Below are 24,300 nucleotides of genomic sequence, written 5' to 3'. Positions count from 1 at the left end.
CAAAAACTTTGAGCATACAGACTTCTTTTTCCCTCCTAATAGCAGAAGTGCCTTTTTAGATATGTGGTGAACTAAAACTTAACATGTAGCTGTTTCATAAAGAACTTTTTTTTTTTTTCCACAGCTAGAAATAGGTAGCCTCTGGAAATGTGAAGTTGTCAATATAAAGGAATGCAACAGCAAAGTAAGCCAATAATTCATAACTATGACTAAAACTGTTTACAACGGTGAAATGAACTGATTTTAATTAAGTAATACTGCTGCAGGCAGAGTGCTCATAACTGTATCTTCAAGTTTATACTACTGAAGTAAGGTGTGCTTCAGGATGTTAAACTTCAGTGCTTTAATATTTCAACACAGATTGAGTATTTTGCTTTGTATTGTGTGTCTGAAGCTATATTAAGATAAATAGCTAGCAACTTGTCCTGGTTTTACTTGACAGTGCTTGACAGCTGCCTGTATGATCCAATAGGATGGTGAGACTACCAACTTTCCCTTGTGCAAGTATCAGAACTCTAACTTGACTAAAACAGGATTAAGCTTTTCTTATTTTAGAAGAGCACTCCTATCCAGTATACGCACAAGATAGTATCAAGAAGAACACTGCTTAAATTGACAATGATTTATTGTGTTCAGGAACATTTCAATAAATACCATGCTTTTAGCTTCAGTTTGGCAATCCTTCCCCACTAAAATAGGTTGGGTTTTTTTTCTTGCATGAACTCCATTGCCAGCAATGGATGTAGCAGAACAAGTAGTTAACAAATAATACACACAAACAGCAGCTAAACATACCTCCTCTTTTAAAGGCATGATACAGATTTACTAAACAAATCTCAGGCAAGTTCTTCACAGAAGAAAATTTTGGTATAAGCAGTCTCTGAACATTGTTTTCTTCACCAATGCTGGTGATTTATTTCATGGAGTACAGTATTTGTTTTTGAACAGTACTGATGAATCACTTAAAAAGTTTTTTTCCCCCCCTTAAGGTAAGCTGAGGCATGTGACTAATACTGAACTGTATGAATTTAAGAGTGGTGTACCTCTCGTGTAGCATTTCATGGCAATCATGGGTAAACATACAGGAAAGGAACAGGCAATATGATACACTGTTCATAGCGGTCTGGGGGATTTGGGTTTTCTTTTCCCTGTTTGTTTGTTTTACCTTGCTTTTAAACCACTGTTCAGATCATAAGGTATCATTTTAAATTTAAACAGATGTTTTGTTTGACTTTCCATGAAGAATTGTGTTAAAAACACAAAGAAACTTCCTGCTCATGATGAGAATCACTTTCAAGTAGTTAAATTTGAATATCCCCATAAATTCCATTCATTTATTAAAAATGTGTTTTTATAAAAGCATAAGGACTACAGAAAACCAATTAACACAAAGTTAATTTGTATAATTTTTTCCACAACTGTATTTTACATATCACCAAACTTCTGCTTTAGCAAAAGAAAAAAAGAATAAAAATAAATTCTCTCTCAACTATTTACACACAGGAGTTACCCTGCTGTGGGACAAAATACTTTATTCTACAGTCCCTCTAACCCAAGACGTAATCTTAGGCATCTCCTTTTGTGATTTAGGTTCTTGGAAGTTTTCAGCAAACCTTTCTCTTGCTTTATCCCAGTTCTTTTTATTCTTGCTCTGAATGATCTGAACATCTTCAATTGAGGATGGTCTACTGGTACCCAAGCCTGCATGCATCCTATGTAACTGAAGGTGGATCTGTCAAACACATTAATATTGTTGTAACTGCAAGTTAGGTATTCTAAATACTTTGAATCATACTTTATCATAGTAATTCCACCCCCCTTCGCAAGTGCTTCTCTTTAAAGCTCTACTGTATGTAGATCCCACATGGAAATCTAAAGTACTGTTAAAATGATGCGTCAAATCACCAGCTCTGGAACTATGATCTAGAGTGCTGAATAATCTCACCCACCACTAACATTACTGAGAAGTACTCCTCACCGAGTGAATAGCACAAGCCCTGTGCTGGGCAGTCTGACAACAAAAGGCACAGAGTGGCTCTGAGCAGCACTACTGCCAAAAGACAACACATATCTGGTGACAAAAATGGGGCTAACATGGCTGCCACAGAGGCCCAGAACTTGTTGGCTAGTAACTTCAGGCAAATTTTCCTCTCTCATGGCCCATCATCTAGCTTGATTTTTGTGCTTACATCGGCCTCAGAGAAAGTGAAGGATTCCACCATAAGCCTATCTCGAATGCACATAATTTAAAATTACTTTAGCCTTCCTCCAGGCTTTGTAGTAAAACATGAGACTATTGGACTGAGGCTGCCTGTCCTCCCTTGCTTAATTTCCTAACAAACACAGACATTATGGGCATTTTCCACTCAAAGGACAAAATAACTGAAAAAATTCAAAATACTTCATTAATCAAGTAAAAAATTATTTGAGATTAGTCCTACTGAGATTATCCTTCCTAACCAGGTTTTTGAAATGTTTCAAGTGAATAGCATCTTAGAATTTGACATTTTTCATGGCAAATACATTTCTATTCCTTTTTGCTCCAAGTAAAAACAAGAGAAACCTACCGGATCCTTCATACCGCTACCATCCTTGCCTAGGCCTTCCCCTTTCTTCCATCCCATCTTCTCCAGCATTTTATGTCCTTTGTTGCTGTTGCTGATTTCACTTTGAAGAAAGTTTAAGATAAATGAGTTGATACCAAGTGTACACTCTCTACTCAAATAGCAAAAGAAACAAATGTGCATGCATATGCTGCTCTAGAAACCAGAACTACTATGCTGTTCCTACTTCCATCAAGAGCTATCCAGAAGACCTCAGTACAACCTTTTGCCAATTCTTCCATTACTATCTTCAGTTACCAAAGCCTTGCCAAGCCTCTGGTCAATACCAGCTTTCTTAAAACTCCTTTTGAACTACTTGCTTACTTTTAGAGTTTAAAGATACAGCATGGGTGGGAACTGACTGCACTATGTAAAAGACAGTATCACTACCTCACCACATCACCCTCACACTAATATTGCATTGTTTCACACTTGCTTTTACTAACTTACCAGCACCTACAAGTTCATGTTTCTTAAACAAACAAACAACAAAACAACCAAAAAGCAACTACAGAAGCAAAGAAATAATTAAAGAAGAATATTAAAGTAAGTGTCATTTAAGAGTGTGTAAATGTATATCCTGTGATACACTGGATACTGACCATGAATGAAACTGCAGGTGAAAGATTTTTATGTGTACATTACTGTGAGTGGATAGGAAAAATAGAATTGAGACACTTGAAAAAACAGACACTGTTGAAGGTGTCAGTACTGCAAGTGGGGAGTTCCTTCATTTTTTGAGTTGGTACGAATGTGATCTAAGCATCCTTACTGCCAAGTTGAATTCTGTATGGAAGGTGAGGAGTTAATAAAAGGAGCATATGAACTGGCAAGTGAGAATAGATTACCATTTTCTAGCTCTCCTAACACATTATATACAGGTAATTCATAACCTAACAAACTGTATGCTAGTAATTAATTCTTAATTTATCATCCTTTAAGATTAACTAGAGAAGGACACAGAGGATTTTCCCCCACCCCCAAAACAAACTTACATATGAACAGAAGCTGGACTATCATCTCTCTGGAAGATTCCTGCACTTCCAATGGTCTCTCTGCGTTTTCCTGCTCTGTCTTTGTACTTGGGATTCTTCACTGCTTTGTTGTCTTCATACTCTATGTTCTTTATAAGCAGATTTCATTCCATCAAGACAGAGAAAGTGGGCTTTAAATTCTTTATTTTTGATAACCTCACTGCTCCCCTCCAAAAGTAAGACAGCTTCTGCCTATTTCATTAATTCTAAATTTTATAGTTTTTTGTTATAGTTCTCATTTAGTAGTTTTTTACCTTACAGCCATACCTTGTAAGATAAGTTATTGCCATCATCACATAATAATGTAATATTGCCTAATTCATTAATTTCACAGACGCTGGAAGTAAATTAACAGATTCTCTTGCATCTTTCTCTTGGTATGAAGAATCAATTTCACCATATTAAGCAGAAACCATATGGACATGCCACTGACTTTTTGTTTAAACATTTAGCCTCTTCTTCAGCAACTATTTCTTCAGAATAGATGACAGAACTAAGCCTGTGTATACATCCCATATCAATATTATTTTGGTAGCTGAAGAATTTGAGAGAAATTATGGCATTCTGCTTTCCACACAAATACTTATTAGAAGTGCTAGATGTAACCCCATAGTTCGAATAAACTTTAAACCTGAAGTGACTTATTTACATACTATATTGCCTGTACATTCATGCTGGCATTTGTCTATTGTAAAGCGGAATTAAAATAAAAACTTAAATTTCCCTCCTGTTTCCATAATTTTTTCAGTTTTCATTATTTCATTATTTCAAATAAAAGATAGCACTGCAATTTAGTGCAAACTTAATTTGCAGAAGTAAAAATAGAAATGTCTTAAGAAATCTTAACCTCAAAAGGATGAGGAATCTTGTACACCTTGGAACGGATCTTACTTTCCTAAAATTTTAACAGAACTTCCATGCCCTGTTACCACCATCTCTCTCTGTAGACAGATTTGTAAATAATTATTATTTAGCGTATAAAATACAAGCTTGAGTTAAACTACCAGGCTCAAGTTTGAGTGCACGTGAAAACTGTTCTTATTCACTGTAGTCTATGGCTTAAAATGGGAATCACTACATAGATGTAGTCTTGAAACCATCGACTTTTACCATAAACTCACCTGTAAACCATATTTTACCCGTATTTGTTTTAATGCTTTTCTTCTGACTAACTCTCTCTCTTCTTTGCTAAGTGCTGGGCAAACTAAAAGGAAGAATATAGGATTGAATTTCTAATTAATAATGTAAAAATGTTTTGAAACATAACACAACTGTGAGAAATTTTGTTTTAACATTATCCATAGACACAAGTACCAAGAAGAAAGTACATCATCACGTATTGTAGAACTAATCCCAGTTGACAAGAAAATTGCAAGAAAACTGAATTAATTATTATGTTTATAAAGTAAAGAGGTATAATAAAAAACATATCCTGTGATAACATGACTAACCAGAAGATTCCTTTTTCCTGTCCAGGCGAAGATGTGCTCTGACTTGTCCTGGTTCACATCCATCACAAGTATCACTGCCAGGATGTATATGAAAAGAAAGCACAGTTTCACCAATCTTCACTTCATCTCCATGCTCCAAGATGTAGGGATCGCATTTTGTTTTAGGCTACAGCAAAAGAAAGTTTTGGCAGCCACGTTAATTAGTTACTAATGAAGGGCACAAAGTCGTTTTGTGAATATTGCTCATAATTTAGTCATTCAGTTTGGTCTCACAATGCAGACTATTTAACTACAGTAAGTATTTCACGCTAGCAACTGCAACCATAGTGGATTTTTCCTAATATAAACCAAACATGAAGTATTTTAAGTGGCTCTAAATATAGAAGGGAACCAAGGAAGACATTAATGTATGAAAGAAGCCTTACAATGACATTGTTGGTGATTTGCCATAACGTATGTAAAATTGCCATATGGCTACAGTTTTCTGCAATGTAGACAGCATTATTAACAACAGGTACTCACCTGGAGAATCTGATTTCCATTAACAACTGTTCCATTCTGACTGCCTTGATCCACAAGAACATAACTTTGCAAATCGTGGTCAAAATATACTTCTGCATGGAACTGATAAATAAAAGCCTAAGTGAAATGTTCTTATTAAGCAAATACTTCACAATTTACATGCTATTTGAAAGTTAAGATTTCAGAATATATTTTGAGGCCTTTTTAAATGAGTGGCTCTGGTACTTTAAGTTAATAGTGTTCCACACCTTCTGATTTCATCCATGTAAAATGAAAATTAGTGGGCCACAACAGCATGAGCTAAAGTATACTACTAATAATATAACTATTTCAACCATTAAGTAATTCAGTACTGAAAAAGTATACACTTTCAATATGGCAAGTATGCTTTACTTAAAGGACTGCAAGATTCAATAATATAGCATATTTAACTCTTCTCATAAATAAAAGGGTTTTTTTTTTCTTGCAAGTTATGTTACAGCACTCTGAACTTTTTCTCTTTCAATTAAAAAAAAAAAAATCTCTTTCTACAGCCTCAGCTTACTTGGTCTTTCCTATCTAAAATAGCTTCCTAAATGCCATGCTTCTGTAAATTTCAAGTAATTGACTTTCACCTGCATCTTAATGCCCAGGACACAACTAGCAGTCATTTGCTGTTCCTTTTTTATCCTTTCTGATATTGAGACTAGCAATCTAATTTTTTTGTTCTGTTGTTGCAATTCTATAGAGGTATTTCTCCCAATCCCACAGAGAACAGAGAAAACACAACTTCTGGCCGAACTCAAAGATATGGACTACCACCAAAAAACAGCCACTGAGCAAACCCAAACATCAACTTCTCTGGCTTACCAAGACTCCCAGTAACAACAGAAGTCTAAAAAAGTGACAGTTTCAAATTTGAAAAGCAAAGATCTCTTTTGCTATAGTAGAGAAAAAACCAGAGTCAATCTGGGAAGAACGTGTTCATTTAAAACCAAGTCTCTTCTCATCTTTGAGCAATAGCAGTTGCTACATTCAGTAATGTTGTTCTGAGCTCAACTGCAAGGATTACTTTATGACAAAGTTCTAACTAGCTGGCATCAATATTTTCTATACCATTAATATACCATTACTTAGAGTACTACGTTTTCTTCAAGTTCAGTAACTAAGAAATTCAAGATTCATATTATGTTTTTTTTTTTTACTGTGCATGACACTGTGGATTAGTAAAACTCCAATTAAAAAAAAATATTTAGCTTTTCTAGACTTTGAAATCACACTGCTGGTTGTGTTAAATTCCCATTCAGTAAAATACTGTATGTTTTCCTAATTTCAAATGTGGCTAAACCCACATTTCAGTCTAAAATATATTTTAAAAAATTAGCGTAACATTTTGCAGAATTTAAAGCCATAAAATCTAAAGCTTCATTCATACACTGATCTACCTTCCAGCAGACAGAAATAAGAGTTACCTTACTGACTCCAACTTCAGGAATCTGAAGTGTGTGTCCAGCATCCTTTTCTCTGGAAGGGAAGTTGATACAGAAATCATGACAAGCAGAACTAGGTCTGATAAGTGGCTTACAAAAGGTGTGCTTCAGTTGCACCTTATCATGTTTCTTTTCTGAGCTATCAGGGAGTTTTACAGGTGTAACACACTGTGCTGCAATATATACAATGTAAAGACTTGCTTCAAGGCCCCTTCTTGCATCTGTTAACTATACACAGTAGGTAATTAATATATGATAAAGCTGTACCATTAAATTTTTATCTATAAACCTGACATTTCTATCTGAACTTTTATACTTATACAAGGCCTTTACATGACAGTCTGCAATCTGCATCCTTCAGGCTCTTCAGTGCATTTTGGTGTCAGTCTTCAATGATTAAGTTGAATTATTGGTACTGTTAGGCAGGTTAACACAAGCAATGAAAGAACAATCTCTATAGATTTTTTTTTTGGTCAAAACCACTGCAGTAAGAGGAATGGATGTGTGCATTAGTTTCTTATACTAGGGGATGAAGAAGCAATGCAGCTCGCAAAGGACCTATTCACAAATTGCAAGCAGAATTGTCATCTGTTAATCTTCACACAAATGCATCTAGAAAACTCAAACTATAAGAGCAAGTCAAAACACATCTATCAGCATTAGATAAAAGCAGCTGAAAAGGGGTGAGGTTTTCAGTAATTAAGCAAGGAAGCATTAATTCATCACTACAATTCATCATCCACAATTAACAAACCAGCTTTTTAAAAAAAATATTAGAAGTGGAAGAACACATAGAGGCTAGCACAAACCTCAACTTATTATTTAAAAACAATGAAGCAACTCTACTGGAATTTGAATGTGTGAGGAAGTCCAGCCTATGTTTCCTTGTGATCCTGAATTTCTGAAATGTGTTCTTCCATTTCTAAAATAAGTTAACTTAGTGGTCCAGAAAAAAGTTTACATACTTTCTACAAAAAAACCCCAGGTTTCACAGAGTGACTAGCCACTACGCTGCCACTAGGACTCAGACACAAGATCTAGCTATCACTAACAAATTCGCACGACTGCTGAGCTACATTAACTGCATACGCTGTTATCACAGCAAGCATGGCATTACGTGACATGACCTAAATTTCTTATTGTGGCCTAACCTAACTCAAGAGTACCTCACACCTGCTGCATGCTAGGAGGACAAGCATGAAGAGTAGGGACAAGCAACCCTGAGTGGCTTCCACAGCTTTCAAAGTGAGGTACAGTTTCACAAATAATCAATTCCATTCAGTTTTACCTTCCAATTGTAGCAGATTTCACAGCTGTGATAATATAAAGTGATCCAGTCTGTAGAACTGGTGATCTTATTACAATTACTCTGATACAAGGAGGCCAGATCTTTTCTTCATCTATAATTATTAAAAAACAAAACAAACCCATTAGTACCAACAAATTAGAGTTTTACCCCTACAGTCCACGGCTTTCAAACAACTGATACACGGTCCACCATTATCTGTCTGACTCCTATGCAACTTTCAGAAAAATAAAAGTATAAGCACATCTGAGAGAAAACTTTGATGAGACTGCTGTTTCAAAGGCTGACTGCATACTAAATTATTAAAAATATTTTCCTAATTCTTGGTATTTACATTTGCACAAATGTTTAGTTACAGCAATGAGATATAAATACATTCACAGAATTTACTAGCATATTATGACTTTATAGACCATTATTCATAACAGATTAGAACACAATTCTACTTTGAGAAAAGGCAGCACCTTTTGGTTCACCACGTCACAAACCTACCACTGAGGTTTCTACACAAGCACAGGCTGTTATACTCCTAAACAGCTTTTACAAAAACACCACTACTTATTCCTGGCTACTATGCAAGTATTGAGAAAGAAACAAACACCGGTAACGTATCACACTTTTAAATTCAAAGTATCTTAAGTCACAGGCGCCTTTTTTTTTTTTTTAAATTATCCAAACTGCTTTCTTGTAGTTTGCTCTTAATGGGATCCTGGAAAAATAGAGCAATATCATACAAAAAAGCCACAATAATTCACCTTCATCTTCAGAGTCTTCTGAATCAGCAGTTTCTTCACTTGTTACTTCATCCTCACTGCTGTAGGCTTCGCACTCAGAATCTGTAATTTCACCTTCTTCTGGCTCACTCTCCGTGTCTGCTGTTCTACTGTCATCTGTATATGCCGCAGTATCTGGTGTACTTTTGCGTGAATGTGAATTTATACTGTCTGTAGAAACTGATTCTTTAGCTGTTAAACTGTTTCGTGCTTTTGTGTCCATTTTCGTCTTCTTTCTTACATTTGGAGACTCTTCTTCTTCAGCAGAACTTACTTGCTCAGTAGTGGAAAAGCAATTCAGACTGTTTGATGACTTCTGCTCTTCTGCGTCCAAATCCTGGAGGGGAGTTATAAAATGTTACATTCTTTCCAGATTGAGTTATTCTAAAGTCTGCCATCAGCCTGGAAGTACATTACGTACTAGGAAGAATTATTTTTGCAACTATTAAGAAATGGTTAAATTTCCAGAAAGTTTAGTGCATGCAATCAACAGAATATTTCAGTAGAAATATTTTCACATTCTACTAGACATGACTGAAACCATCTTCTATTTGAGAAAGTGACTGCATTCCTCTTCTAAACTTCACTTATTCCTTCCTCTTTTCGCATACAAGATTAAGATCCTTGTCCTTACTTTAAAACTTGTGCAACAGTTTCTTGAATATTTTCCAGTTTTGCTTTTGTGACACTTCTGCCTCTCTCTTACTCAATTCTTGCAACTTGTTCAAAAGTCCTTTAATTGATCTTCATCATATCTTCCTCCTGTTTTTGTCTTCTCATTTTTTTCCACCCACGCTCGCCTAATGACCTGCTCTTCCACCTTTCAAGACTGCAGGTTTAACAAAGCCTTTCATCAAAATACTGTAGAGAGCTTTATCTATACTATGTGCAACCTTTCTACTACTAATCCATTTTCTACTGCAACAAATTTCTCCATTGAATACCAGACAGATTAAATCACTGCAGGTTCTTTCATTGCCACTTGATTTCCTCAGCACAAAAACCACCATAAACATTTTTTTAAAACGAGAAATCCAAACTTTCAGAATAATTTTGCCAGAGTACCTTGAAAATGTAATACCCAATCTAATACGACCATTAAGAGTGGGAGAGGAAAATAGCTTTAAGACACAAATAAAAAAAAAAATCTCTGATTAGAAGTTATTTGCCTTCTTGGATTCAGAAGGAATGCATTCCATTGCCCTGAATTGTACCAAACATTGCAACAGAGCAGCTACAATAAAAAACATCCTTGGCTTTTCTCAGTAAGGTTTTGTATAAAGCAGTTTACATTTCAAGATACATCAATTAACATGAATGTTAACATCATGGAAATTAACCCCCTTTCACTTTTCAGAATTGTAACAACTCAGTGGCACAGCTGTAAGACAAACGCAAGAATTCCTCTCAGCCCAGCAGTCAAGCTGTTGGATAGGACTTCACAGTGTACTCCTGAAACACTTTCAATAAGACAGCAAATTCCTAGAAACAATCAGCAAATTTTAAAATACCTCATGCTAAAGCAGTTAAAACTGAAGGACTATCAGTTTGTTTAGGGTTTCTCTATAGTGCACTAGCCCTCCTCCCTGAATCCTCTAAGTATTGGAACTAGGAAAGAACAGGATCATAAAGTCACTGTCTAAAGAGAGACACAGTAATCCCGCCAAAACTAAGACGACACAGTTAATTCATGTTAGACAAATTAATTCCATTAGAAATCTTTTTGGCAAATCTGATTATCGCTTTTATGATTATTTTTCAGTGTATTTATCTTTGTCTATATTTATGTTTGGTATGTGTATTAGATCGACACCCAACATATCAAGGTGCTCTGCAATCCTATATGTATTTCTTTCCATAATATTGTGAGCTACCAAAGCTTTACTAATCTAATCTGAAAACAGATAAACTAAATAATCTACTCAAATCACAACTCAGGCAAAGCAACAGATGACTATGATGCACTGATGCCCAAGTATAATGCTCCAACCACTCAGCTCTTTCTCCACAGGGAATCCAGTGACACTTGTTTTTGGCATCGCTTCAGATATTCTAAATTAGAAAATAAAACTATGCAGTTTCAAAGCCTAGCTACTAAAGAGTAGACACTGTTCTGGGTTGGAAACAGGAATTTAAAAAAACACTCCTATAGACAGACCATGGATTCTGTACATACATTCTGCCAATATGACCATTAAGGCTGTTTTCAGCAGTTTCTGTATTTTTTCCACTATTGCTACAACCAACTACTAAGAAAGCAAGGGAGACAGGTCTGTTAAGTACTGATAAGAATGTGATCTTTGCATTTAGAAATCTTTGTACAAAATTGAGGATTTAAAAATTGTATTCATAAAGAATATGTATTTTGAGCCACTTATGATTTCACAGATTTGTATTAAAATGCTCATCTTGACAATATCTAAATATTAACCCTACAGATGCTGAATGTATTCTTAAAGCATTTGAGGGGGTCTTTACTTATGCTGAAGAAATCCTTCTCCATTAGATACGGCTACTAGTACTTACACAAAACATATGTAGCATTCATCAAAGTGTAACTACGCAAAAAGCACCCAATACCTTGCCTCCATACAACAGAATACTCAGTAAATATCATCCTGAATGACCTAACAAGTACTAGCAATGCACTTTGTTTCTCAAGGGCAGGATATTTAACTCTTCATCCCAATCTCATCATTACAACCATATTTGTTACACCATGGTACAAGGTACATACATTCCTTTGTATGTTGTATGTTGCTATGCACATCTAAATAGCGATTATACCTACCTTATCAGTCATATGTTGGATATGGATTGCCTCTATCTGATTCAGCCCAGAAAAACTTTGTATCTACTGGGTATGATCACACGATCACTGGCTTTTCTCTCACTACGCATGAGTAAAGTTGAGAAGTGGGATAAATCTGATCCATAATAAACTATTGCTTAACTACAGGGTTGAGTTGGTTTGTATTTCTGCATCCCTGACAAAGACAGCCAAAGGTGCAAGTGAAATCAGGATTTTTATAATATGTATCCCATGAGGAGTGATCTTGTAAGAATTACAAATCATGTTCATGTGACTCGAATTGATGGTTTTGCTTTATGAAGAACAGGCCACAAACTACCTGTAACAACCTTCTGAAGTGCAGATTGGCTTACTTACAAAATATACATAAATGACTATAGTCACCGAAGAGTTTTTAATGAAAAACTCAAAATATCTTAAGCATTTAACTATACTTTTTGCTTTACTGTGACAGAGCAAGACATTTTGTCTTTCAAGACTTCACAATTTTCTGCATTATAACTGATCAATGTGTATGTTCAGCAATTTTTCAGCATGCCTACAAATTAGAACTTGAAAAATTATGAGCATAATTAGCTTAATTATAAGAAATGCACTGTTTAAACTGTATTGTTTTCTAAATTATTTTATACAAAACATGTAAATATAAACAAATACAACTTTTCAGAAATGCAGTCTCTTGCTTCTTAGTTTGCTAGAAGTTCAGGAAGTGACTTAACGGAATCATGGGTACTCAATGCCCTCATCTAAAGGGCTTAATATCAGACCTTTAGCACTGACTCTTTCAATTTGAAATATTAATCTGAAATCCAGTATTTTGCTAAAGAAACATTTTCAAACAGTTTAAAATGGCTCTTTCACTAAGCTTTCACTTGCTTGCACTGTTTCACAAGTACTTCAGTTACTGTCTTTCACCCTACACAATACTTGAATTCCCAATGAAAAAAAATCTAACTAAAAGGCAGAGAAAGAGTAAAGCTCTTCCTATATCATAAAGAAGCCATTTTATACACTGCTGGACAGCTCTGAAATACAGGAAACAAATATAAATTTGCCTTACCTAAAGAACATATGGTTTCTTTAGCTAGAATACCCTACATTAATGCAGTGATGCTAAATGTCTCTTCCCAAATATTCTAGAATGCTATCAAAGTTTTCTTCAGATGTTTTACTTATACATCGTTTCAAATACCTTTCAAAGTTACTTTGTAGATGAACTGATTTTGATCAAATAACTTTAAAAAATCCTTTAGGAAAATAGGTACCTAAATATCAACTACTAGATATTATTTTTCCTCTAATAAAAATATCAAGGTTAAAGGTAAACATCCACAGACTGATGTGTTTGGTGTCTGAACTCTACCTTCACCAGAAGCTGCCAATCCAAAAGAAGAAATCTTCAGATTAGCCATGGTTTCTGTCAACTGACGTACCTAAAGATGGGATGAATATCAGCAAAAAGTAAACTACACGTGATAAAAAAAATAAAAATCACTTCTTGAAGAGTTCTACAGGAAATACTACTACAAAACCCTTGTATCTCCTACCAAAGTAGCTTGAGTGCCTCATGGTGGAAAAGAATACGGCAGAAGTTAATTTTGAGCACCACACTGAAATAAAATTTATTAGATGGTAGTTTAAGAATAAACTGTAAAAGTAATTTCTGGGGAAAAAAAAAAAGCCTATGTCAGACCCTGCATCTACATGTTGCTATGTATTTCTAACAGTCCGAATCCAGCACATAGAACTACATGATCACTCCTGCACACAGTCTATTCTTCAACGTGTATGGAAGCACTGGATCTAGATACTGGGCCAAGGATCACATTATCATTGATGTCACCTTGTGATTTTTTTTTTTTTTGAACCGTTCTAAATTTACATACTTAAAGGTTTTTCTTGTACAGGAGATAATTATGGTATTTCTTGCCCCACTGGGGTTTTTTTGCCTACCACTACCACTGGAACTGAACTATATGCCTGAAAGTTTCAAAGTATTCCACCCACCCTCTTTATGTGAGCAGCACAGAGGCTATCTAATAGCTCATTATGGCAAATAAAATTCCTGATTGCCTATCAAAAATCTAGCATGTGGGCAGCATACTTAGTCTCACAGTCAAAAGAAAACTATTTGTAATATAGAAGTTTGGTGACTGAAAAGAAAGAATCTCTTTAAAGAAAGTTCTTGTATAAATTAGGAATATTCCTCAGGAAATACTAAGCATGAGTTCCCCTGCATTCTTCACACTCCCCCAGATAGAAGTAAATTCATTTTAGCATTTTTTTTTGTTTGCTTATTAAGGTAATTAAAAATACAATAATATTTTAACAGATTAATTTTATTCTTCAGATTCTCAGATTTATATTCCCATTTTGAAAATGCTGCAATATCTGTAGAGAATACACTGTAGTGTTAAGCATCGCAACTTAACTACTTAGAAAGAGATACTATATGTAAGATAGGTGAGCACATCAAGTGCTTCACAATAGTTACAAACTAAACTGCAACTAAAAAACCCTCCTGTGACCAGAAACAGAGTTAACAGATTGGCCTAGTTACAATCTTTTTGAGAGTAAAGAGGCAAACTTTGGTTTAAATAGAATAAGCCATTCAAAACTCTCGTGCAATTTTTGTAAAAACTATACAACTACCAGTATCATCTATGTAGAAGTATCTGCTGTGATAATCTACACATGCAGCTGCTAAATTCCCTTATTTCTTGTATTTTACAGCTTTTAAGTAATATTTACTGTCAATACTTGTTTGCATTTACTCCTTTAACTTAAAAAGAAAGAAAACAAGTTTAGCAAGTGTTTTGTGTACTTGAGGTTCTGTAACTACCGCTCACTGTCTACCCCCTCTTCACGTGTGTATTCTTACGAACCAAGAATAATAATATAATGTTCAGGAGGTGTATGACATATTCCCAGAGTTAAACCCTGCCTTATTGCTTTGTCTTCCACCATTAGCGGTCTGCAGACCAGGCAATAAACAAAACCGTTATCCTACTGGCTGTACAAAAAGAAAGTTGAGTAAAACCTACTTGGGTCAAGAAATTAGGTAATGTTCGGAGGCCTTTTTCAGGCTAGTAGCACAACTTAATAACCAACTTGGAAAAGCAATAATGAAGTAGTAATCTTCAAAATAATTGTTGCAACTTTAATAACTTAATCAGTACTCAGGGAAAGGTGCTACTTTAACTTCGGATTTCTTTTGTCAGTGGAAGAGGGAATAGGGAAGGCTGGGCCTAAGAATGTAGGAAAGCATTGCAACAGACAACACCTAAACTACAAAGTTCTACTTAAACCCAGACATTCTTGGTTTTGTTTTAGGATGTAAATGATACAATAACTAGCATAACTAATTAGTGCCTTTATCAACACTAGACCAAACTGGATAACAATAATATTGCTAAGAAATATGAGACATCTATGAACTGGACGGCGCAGCTTATAAACTATTTTTTCAGTTTTATAACAGAAAAATTATAATATTTTATTCTAATAAATATTTTTTAATTGTAATATAACCTTTTATTTACACTAATGAATAAATTTCTTGTATGAACAAGAACCACACAACAAGAATAAAGTATTTTAACTCAGCTACGTAAAATATGACAGTAAGGTGATTTGTTTTTTTCTAAACCTAACAGTGCATTTACATAAAAGTGCACTGAGAAAAAGGCATTCCTTTGTTTTTGAAGTTTAAAGTGTAGAGTACTTGTTTCACTTTGTATTTCCCCTTTTTTGTTTTTAAAAAATAGAAAAGGCCTTGACTCTTACTATGGCACTAACTTTCACTTACTGTTCACAGATGCAAAGAACTGTGCACTACAAAATCTTTCAAATGTTTTTCCTATTATCTTGTTGGTCAAACAAGTTAATTCACAAATAAAGCACTCAGTTCACTATCAATAAAACACATGATAAAAAGTGGATGTTTACCTCCTACCTTGTGACTGTACAAGCTTCACACAAAAGATTTGTTAACAAGACCATCTATATAAAAAAAAATCAATATAAAACAAGCTAAAGACAAGTAGCTATCTGCAGTATAATCAGATGACATAAGTGGATTGCGATGGTATCCCAAAAAAGTAGCTAAAATACTTTGTTAGGTCAGAGCTATTTATGCCACAGAATTTCACTTGATCTAGGTCAATAGGTAAACTTAGTTCTGTGATGAACTGTTAAGAGATTTATTAATTGCACTATATGATAAAGGTTCATGCCTCCAAACTTGCTATGATGCTTGCCTCACACATGATGAATAAAGTTCCATATTAACAATTCCTTTTGAGAGTAGCAGAATGTTAATTCAGCAGTTGCACACAGCATGCCCAGAACTTGGACACAAGTAAAACTCTTAGCTTCAACTGCATTAGCTCTCCTTTCTTAAGCCTAAAGGAATCGTTACATTTAGTGTTGCTAAGTATCCCCTTCAAGCTTTCAAAATGCAATGATACACATGAAGTTTTCTCAAAGAGTAGAAACTCCCACATTAGTCACAATCTATTTATAAAATCTGTAATCCATGAAGTACCACTATGTATTTAACCTGGCTTCACTGGTTCTTAATGTAAACAGTTTCCACTTTCAAGTTTTTCAGAAGACTTCACTCCTGATACAAAATGTTTAAACTCTGCACTGATACTATGTAAGTGTTATGTCAGAATAGCTGTATACTAATGTAACAATTTCAGATTTCAACCAATCAGCTTGACTGGGGCCTACATAATGAAATTACACAATGGTTAAAGCAATAGCTTTAAATAATGCAAGCTAAGGAGCACTGCAAACTGAATAAACAAAAACATTCACTTAAATCTTAAGTAATAAACTAAATTCACAGAATAGGACTATACAAATTAGATTCAACATCAATAATAGTGTTCATTAAGAAAATGCTTCTTGGGGTTTAATAGCAGTTACAATAAAACTTTTGGTGTTTAGGAGTGAGCAATGTTTTTCAAGGTGGCCACTATGTACTAACTGGTATGCTTTCTCAGCAATAAGAAAAACAACAGAAAGGAAGTTACGGTTTTTGTAACTTAAGATACAGCTTAATTACAATGGGCATTTATTACGATGTACAGCTTATCCACACACTATGGACAACAAAAATGTATTGACCAAATAAAATATCAATAGGAGAGCATAATATGCAAACAATTAGAACTTCACAGACATTTCATCAATCCTAAATGATGGTAGAGATAGAGTAAAATGTCAACAGAAAGAACTTTGGAATACAGAGCCAAAGAGAAGGGGTCGTGTGTGCATTTTCAAAACCTTCAGCCATTTTTTGATTCATCAGGTGAATAAAAAACCTCAAACAAAACTAAAACAAAAAACCCAACAAAACAAAAACACTCGAACAACTGACAACAAAAAACCACCAGCCAAAATCTTAAAACCAAGACACTGAACTAGCACATAAATCCAGTCCAGAGAGTACCCCAAATTCATTCTAATGTCCTTGCTAATCAGAGAGCTTCACTGACACTCTTTTAGATACCTATACAGTTTTATTGTTAATAAAATAACATTGAAAAAGTGATGGAATCCACATTTAAAGTTTCACCCTTAATCACTCACTGGGAAAACTATTTGAACACCAGCCACATGTTACCAACCTGCTGCATATGGTTTAAAGATGTTTGAATCCTTCAGAAAATAAGCATACATTCCATAAATCGCAACATGAAAAAAAGGTTTTGCATTTCTATCCATCAGTTCTAAAGTCACCTTATACTCATTTGCAGTAATCCGCTCTGGCTCTTTTCTCTTCTTTTTCCCTTTTTTATCCTTGGTGTGCTGAGCACCAGAGGCCTGATAAGACTGCAGATCCACTCGTGAATGAAACTGGTATCGGCCACTTTCCACATCACAATAGTAATAAATTCCAGTTGCTGGATCATAATACAGTTGATTTTCCTTTATAAGAAACAAAGAACAATGTTATTATTACTTAAATAAATATATTGTTTAAAGAAACAGTAAAGAACCACACACTAAGTTAAAAAAAAAAATACTCAAACGTACTAAAGAACCATTGTGGCTTGGCCATGGCTGGCCACCAGGTGCCCATCCAACTGGTCTCTCAAACCCTGTACCCAACAGAAATGGGAATAAGATGAAAAGCTCATAGGTCAAGAGAAAAACTGGTAGATCACCATCATGAGCCAGATTCAATCTGGTAAAAACAAAATGTAATTTATTGCCAGTTAAAAGACTGCTGGAAGATGAGGAACTAAGACAAAACACCTCTCCTCAACCCTTTTTTCCCAAGTTCTACTTCACTCCTTCATTCCCAATTCCTCTACCTCCCTTTCCAGGGCCTAAGCAGTGCAGAGAGATGAGAAGTGGAGGGTTGCAGCTCCTCTCTGCTGCTCCCTCCCCCTCACGCTTTTCACCTGGCCTCTGCCAAGGCACCCTGCTCTGGCATGGGCTCCCCACAGGCCACAGCTCCTTAAAGAGCTGCTCTGCTGCAGGGTCCTCCATGGACTGCAGCGTGAATATCTGCTCCAGCACTGTTCTCTTCCATGGACTACAGGGAATTCCTTGCTCTGGTGCTTGAAGAACCTCCTCCTGCTCCTTCTTTGAACTTGGCATTTTCAGGGTTGTTTTTCACACTCCCTTGCCCTTCATACACACTCCACTGTGCAGTGTTTTACCATTTCTTAAACATGCTTTCCCAGAGGCACCACCAGCTTCTTTGATGGGCTCAGCTGTGTCCTGCAGTTGAACCAGCTGTGTCCAGCCAGGTATCCCGACATCTTCTCACAGAGGCCACCCCTGCAGGCACTACCAAAACCTTGGGTTGTCAGTAAACCCAATACAAGAACACTTCCTGTAATTCAGAACACTTACTGAACAAGAAAATATGTTCTTTTGGGTAATCATACCATAAGCTGTAATCTATAGCCACAAACATTTATGTATCTAACTATATCCACAAACTATGTTAAAAGCAATGGTGTCATTTAAGAGTTGAAAAATTAAGTCCAGAAGTGTCCCTGAAACCAAACACATAGTTTTGTGTACCATGTGCACTTTTGTTTAAAATTGAGTTGAACCTAAGCTGCAAACAAATCCACTGTTTTCAGCCCAATAGTTCCACTGGGATTTGTGACAATATGTATCTACCTACATGTGCATGTACATATACATATGCCTCATAGTACAAACCGACAACCTCCCCAGAAGCTCTCTTCATGAAAAACACATAGCAGAAATTAACCATTAGAAATTTTGATCCACCATCTGACATATTTTCTTAAAGAAGTATTTTCTTTCCCATAACAAACTAGTTAGTAACAGTACTCAAGTAAAAGCACAAGTATTTTGTTTATTTTCTCTCAACACACTTTTCACAGACTTAGTTCAGAAATCTGTCTTTTTCTAAAAAAGTAATATTTTAACTCAAGCTTTTTAAAGAGTTACAGAGCAATTTTATGGTATAAAATTTCTACAATGCCAAGAAAGTTAAAGATCTGGGAGACATCAAAAAGAACTGGATGAAAATCTAAATTTATATCTTAGCATGATATCTTTGACAGAAATAATTCAACAACTAATTAACAAGTTTCCATTACTATTAGTCTTCAGTAACATGTTTTTCAAATCAAAGCCAGCTCGAATCTTACTTCTTTGCTAACATCAACTTTTACTCTAAAACGTTTGCAACAGAGAAAAAATGCCAAGGGTTCTGAAAATGATCCTTACCGAATTATAGTAGAATCCAGTGCTATGGTCATAATACAATCCTGTATTTTCATCGTAAATAAATCCGGTTTGTGAAACAGCAGCTTCTGCAGCAGCTCTCAAGCTCTCTGCCAAAGAACCCTCTGGTACTGAAGTATCTTCTGCTTCCTGATACCACAAAGTATGAAATTAAGTTTTCTTTTAAAAAGAACCTCCTTGGATCTTTAGCATTTTACAAAGCCCTATTTTAAATAAAACAAATTAGTGCTCTATGGACTTTGATTGTTTCAAGAACTATTAAACAAGAAGGCAAAAATTTGTAGTTTACTGATAAAGTTCTACTGATTTCAGTGGGACCAGGACTTTATCCTGTGCCTTTCATTTTCCCTCACCTTCATTCAAGCAGTTTGCGTCAAGAATATACACAGTGAATATCCTTCAGTACATTCCTAATATAGACTTCCGCTCTCCATTCCGTTTCAGTTGCTACATGCTAAGGCACAAAATCAGTTAAGTGAGATGGAGTGATCTAGAGAAGGCTGGATAGCAGGGAAAAAAATACTCACACCAAAATAAACCAATAAAACTCCACAATAACTTTATTCTCCTTATATGTGGCCTCCTTATATCAACAGAAGAAGAAGAAAAAAGTACACTTCAAGAAAGTAAGCACGGCCATATTGAATATATTCTGCTGATAAAAGAATGCCATGCTTCCAGGCAATGTACGACACATGTTTTAGAATATGGTGGTTTTTTCTGTTCTTTAAAACAAATCTATGCTATGCTTAGAACATACTACAGATTCAGTAGTTTCAAAGCACAAGGATGCTTGTCTGTTATCAGCAGCACAACACCATCATAAAAAATCATTTCATACAATGACATCAAGACCAAAAGCACATCTTTTAAATGAGATAAAATATTACTAGAATGCTGACTCCAGAATTGGTAAAACCCCAAACAGTTCTACAACCTGTGAATTCTGGATGAAATTTTCCTCTTCTCCACTTTCAGGAACTTTGGTGGTATCGATCCTTAAAGGAATACTAGCACCTGTCTGTGAGTCCTCTGTGGAATTATGCTCAGTGCCTTCAGTTTCACGATTGTGCTGCACTGGCAATTCAGATCCACAATCCTGACTAGCAGTGTGATTGTAATAATTTTCATAGCAGTAATAATCTGCAGGGGAAATAAAAAAAAAAAAAGTTGAAGTTGCATAAATTAGCGAAGCAATCGTTTACACAATGCACTTTAAGGGTCTTAAATGTTAAACTTGAAATGTATTTATACGTAAGCTAATGAAAATCAACTATTAGGTAGTGCTGAACCTTTGAATTTATTCTACTCTTACTGGACAAATTATGTCTTGTTTTACTGTACTTTAAAAATTGGTAAAACATGCATGTGTGTAAAGTATGAGATTACTATGTAACAGGTTACAATGGCATGAATTCTGCTACAGACTAGGCTACATTTTATCCTGTTCTAACAGGAATGTCTTGAATAAATAGGAAATGGTCTGAGAGACAATGTTAGGTTACTGGGTTCAATGCAGCTAAGGATATAGGCTTGAAATGTATTTCATATTTAAAAAAATTCAAAAGAAGATACTGTTCTAGAGGCCTGTTTAAGCAATCACCAGCCTCTCTACCTGCTTGTGACCACACAGCATAGTCCTCTGTCTGTACTTCTACGCTAGATGTATCTTTCTCCTTCCTCTTATGGAGTTTCTTAGTAAGCTCTTCCACCTGAAAGAGAAAACAGCATGTTAGAGAATACAACGCTGCATTTTAGGAGTCTATGCCAGAAAAGAGTATCAGCCTATTCTACATTCTATAATTCAAACAAAACTTGAATGCATCATAGGTGCTTCAGTTGATCTTTGACAGGAGACAATTTCCTACTCAAATTGTTGGTATAATGAAAAACACGATTTCTGCTCATGAAAGGTATAAGAATAAAGGCGAGCATGTTGGAGGAAAAAGAAACTTAACCAAGGTTATTTTTAAGGTGCCAGCCCTGAAGAGTTAGATTTGAAGCAGCGAGCACTGTCTTGTGGTGACAAACTGTGGCATTTACAAAACTCCTCTAGTTTGCCATAAGCATCCACTGGACAGTTCTTCCACGCCTCCTTTACCTTACCTCGTTTAAGCTTTTTCCCTTCTGCTAAATGTAGTTTTTCCCTCTGACTGCGAAACCAACTTTCTGGCAGATAAGACGCTAAGCTTCTCCCCACCACCACCACCTGTCGAGCCAGCCGCTGAACGTTGACTCGGGACAACGCGCTCGAGCCAGCGGCGCTTTCTCCACTCGCCGCGGTCCCGCAGCCCGGGAGAGCCGGGCGGGCTCCGCGGGGCCGGGCCCCGCCTGCCCAAGCGCTCGGCCCGGCGGATGCGAGGCGGGCAGCGCTCGGCGGCGACGCGGGGCTGAAGGGTGCCCGGTCGGCAGCTGACAGAAGCAGGGGTGGCTGGCAGGGCTGGAGAGGGGGGCAGACGGTGCCGGCGGAGCCGGTTCCGGGTGCGGCCTTACCTGTCTCCTCAGCGCCTCGCTGTCGTCACGCGCCTCGCGGTAGAGCCGCTCGGTGCGGCGCACCCGGCGCTGCGCCCGCTCCAGCTGCTCGCGGCAGGCGCCCAGATCCGCCTCCAGCGCTGCGACCCGCTCCCGCAGAGCCCGCTGCTCGCCGCCGGGCGGGGAGGCCATGCCCGCCCGCTCCTCAGCGCCCGCCCGCCGGCCGCGACCCAGCGCCCGGGACGAAGCGGCGGCCGCGGCCCCGCCCGCCGGCCCCGGCCATGGCGCCCGCGAGGGCGCGAGGGCAGCGATGCCGGGGTCGCGCGCCCGTTCCGCCGCGGCGCGCGAGGAACTGCCCTCAGGGGGAAAACGGCGCGACCTGGAAGAGACCTGCAGAATCCGGAAGTGCCTGGGGAGGGAGGTGTGCGCATGCGCCTGACACCAGCTTGTGGTTGCCAGGCGACGGGCGGGGCGGTTAGGGGCCCTGGTCCGGCTGCGGGTGGGAGCTCTGTGAGGAGGGTCGTAAATCGTCGGGGGCCAGTGCGGCTCGTGGCAGGGTGAGCGTCGAAGATAATCTGAGGAATGACCAGAAACACCCAAAGAGAACCGGAGTGTTAATTTCGGGGCCTGCGTGGGGTGGTCTCGCTGCTGGAAGTGCTTGAAGTCTGTTAATGGCCTGAAATCTGTCAATGGCCTCAACCATCATCTTTATCTGGTCGTGCCAGGGAGAGTTTGTTGCTGTTGGTGTGCTCCCAGGTTTCACATCACAGAGTGAAAAGCAATTCTGACACATACGCTGTTCTACAAAAGTGCAGCATGGTTTTGCTTGGGATTTTTTTTGTTGTTGTTGAGTTTTTGTTTTGTTTGTTTGGGTTTTTTTCCCTGAGATTTCTCAGTTCCTGCTGCGGCAAACCATTTCATATCCTGACTAGAAATTGCAGTGTCTGGAGGGTGTTGCCACAGTAGCCATCTGAGCAGGATTCAAGGCTACTATGTTAAATCTGCGCAGAGAATTGCGGAGTTATACTCCTGTATACATTTCTCTTGCTGGGATTTCTAGAGGCAGCTATAGAGGGTTCTTGGGTTTTCCCCCATAGCTCCATCTCAATATAATAATTTTCAAGCTTTCACCTCACAGGCCTCTGTTTCATGTGTTTTCATACATATTTTTCACATATCTATTTCGTACAGCCTTTTTTTTGGCCTTTCTGTGACTGCTGGTTCTTGCTGTACTCAAAGAGTCTCAGCATCAAATTGGTGATTATTTTTGCCACTGTAACCTAGGCACTTCTGAAATGTTTTTAGTTTGGCCTCATGCCACTACTTACTAAAGCCTGGTAGCAACATGGGGCTACAACAGGCTTCGGGTTAGACCTCAATACGAGCTTGAACATTATGTAGCTCTTGTGGAGAGCAGATGATACAACACTTTCAGCCTATGTGTTAGAAGTTAGCGCTACCTTTATTTGCTTGCTTCTTGCAGCCTTTGAATTAGTAACGCATTTCCAATAAATAAGCCCAAAGACATGGGAGCTCGAAAATCACAGTATGTTGCAGTGTTATTTTAACATTAACACTGATTTTTTGTGGCAAAGGCAATCAGGTGATGCACTCATGCGCAGGCCATTAAGTACTGTTCTGATCAGAAACTTATAGAACCGAACACCTAAACTCCAGAGTTTGGCCTATGTGAGCAGGCAAGAGACAAATCTGCAACTGTTCATAACCTAACAGAAAGGAAATGGACAAAAAATATATGTAGCTTGTGTTCCTTATAGCATTTTGTTAAAGGGAGTAAAGGTCTAGTGTGGACTGTAGGTCATAAGAGATGTTAAAAGAAAAATGTGGTTTCAGACCTCGGTTTTGCTCCTCCATAGTTTCTCGTTGGAAAGGCATGTCTTATTGGCTAAGAATTAGTGTGTTGTCTGTATCAAAACGTATTTCATTTCAGGTAATGCTTTTGTTTGTATCAAGATGGTTACACTTAATGTGTATAAGTAAACAAGGACCTGAGCTGGAGGAAGATACTTTCTGAAAGAGCAGCGATTTCTTCCACTGTCTTTTATGAAATTGTATTAAGTTCAGGGAGTTGCACTATCTTCTTATTGA

The 24,300-nt window shown here is 37.2% G+C and overlaps 1 protein-coding gene across 1 annotated transcript; it reads right to left on the bottom strand.

Annotated features, from left to right (window-relative positions):
- Positions 1 to 635: 635 nt before the first annotated feature.
- AGGF1 (angiogenic factor with G-patch and FHA domains 1) lies at positions 636 to 22,560 on the bottom strand. Its single transcript, XM_065657754.1, has 14 exons — positions 22,213 to 22,560; positions 21,335 to 21,431; positions 20,657 to 20,862; positions 19,702 to 19,848; positions 17,722 to 17,910; positions 9,141 to 9,495; positions 8,368 to 8,479; positions 7,062 to 7,113; positions 5,611 to 5,712; positions 5,089 to 5,254; positions 4,759 to 4,841; positions 3,599 to 3,726; positions 2,568 to 2,667; positions 636 to 1,732 (listed from the first exon to the last, which is right to left on the bottom strand). The coding sequence occupies exons 1-14, from the start codon at positions 22,381 to 22,383 to the stop codon at positions 1,532 to 1,534; spliced, it is 2,109 nt and encodes a 702-aa protein (XP_065513826.1). The 5' UTR covers positions 22,384 to 22,560; the 3' UTR covers positions 636 to 1,531.
- Positions 22,561 to 24,300: the final 1,740 nt, after the last annotated feature.

Source organism: Caloenas nicobarica, chromosome Z (genome assembly GCF_036013445.1).
Source record: "Caloenas nicobarica isolate bCalNic1 chromosome Z, bCalNic1.hap1, whole genome shotgun sequence".
Lineage (NCBI taxonomy): Eukaryota > Metazoa > Chordata > Aves > Columbiformes > Columbidae > Caloenas > Caloenas nicobarica.
This window is presented reverse-complemented; position numbering and strand designations above follow the sequence as displayed.

Excerpts from the sequence above, each read along its gene's own strand:
- AGGF1 (XM_065657754.1), bottom strand. The coding sequence starts at position 22,383 with ATGGCCTCCCCGCCCGGCGGCGAGCAGCGGGCTCTGCGGGAGCGGGTC. Across the intron at positions 20,863-21,334 it reads TGCTGTGTGGTCACAAGCAG|ATTATTACTGCTATGAAAAT; the intron begins GTAGAGAGGCTG and ends TTTCCCCTGCAG. Across the intron at positions 5,255-5,610 it reads ATGGAAATCAGATTCTCCAG|CCTAAAACAAAATGCGATCC; the intron begins GTGAGTACCTGT and ends CTTTTGCTGTAG.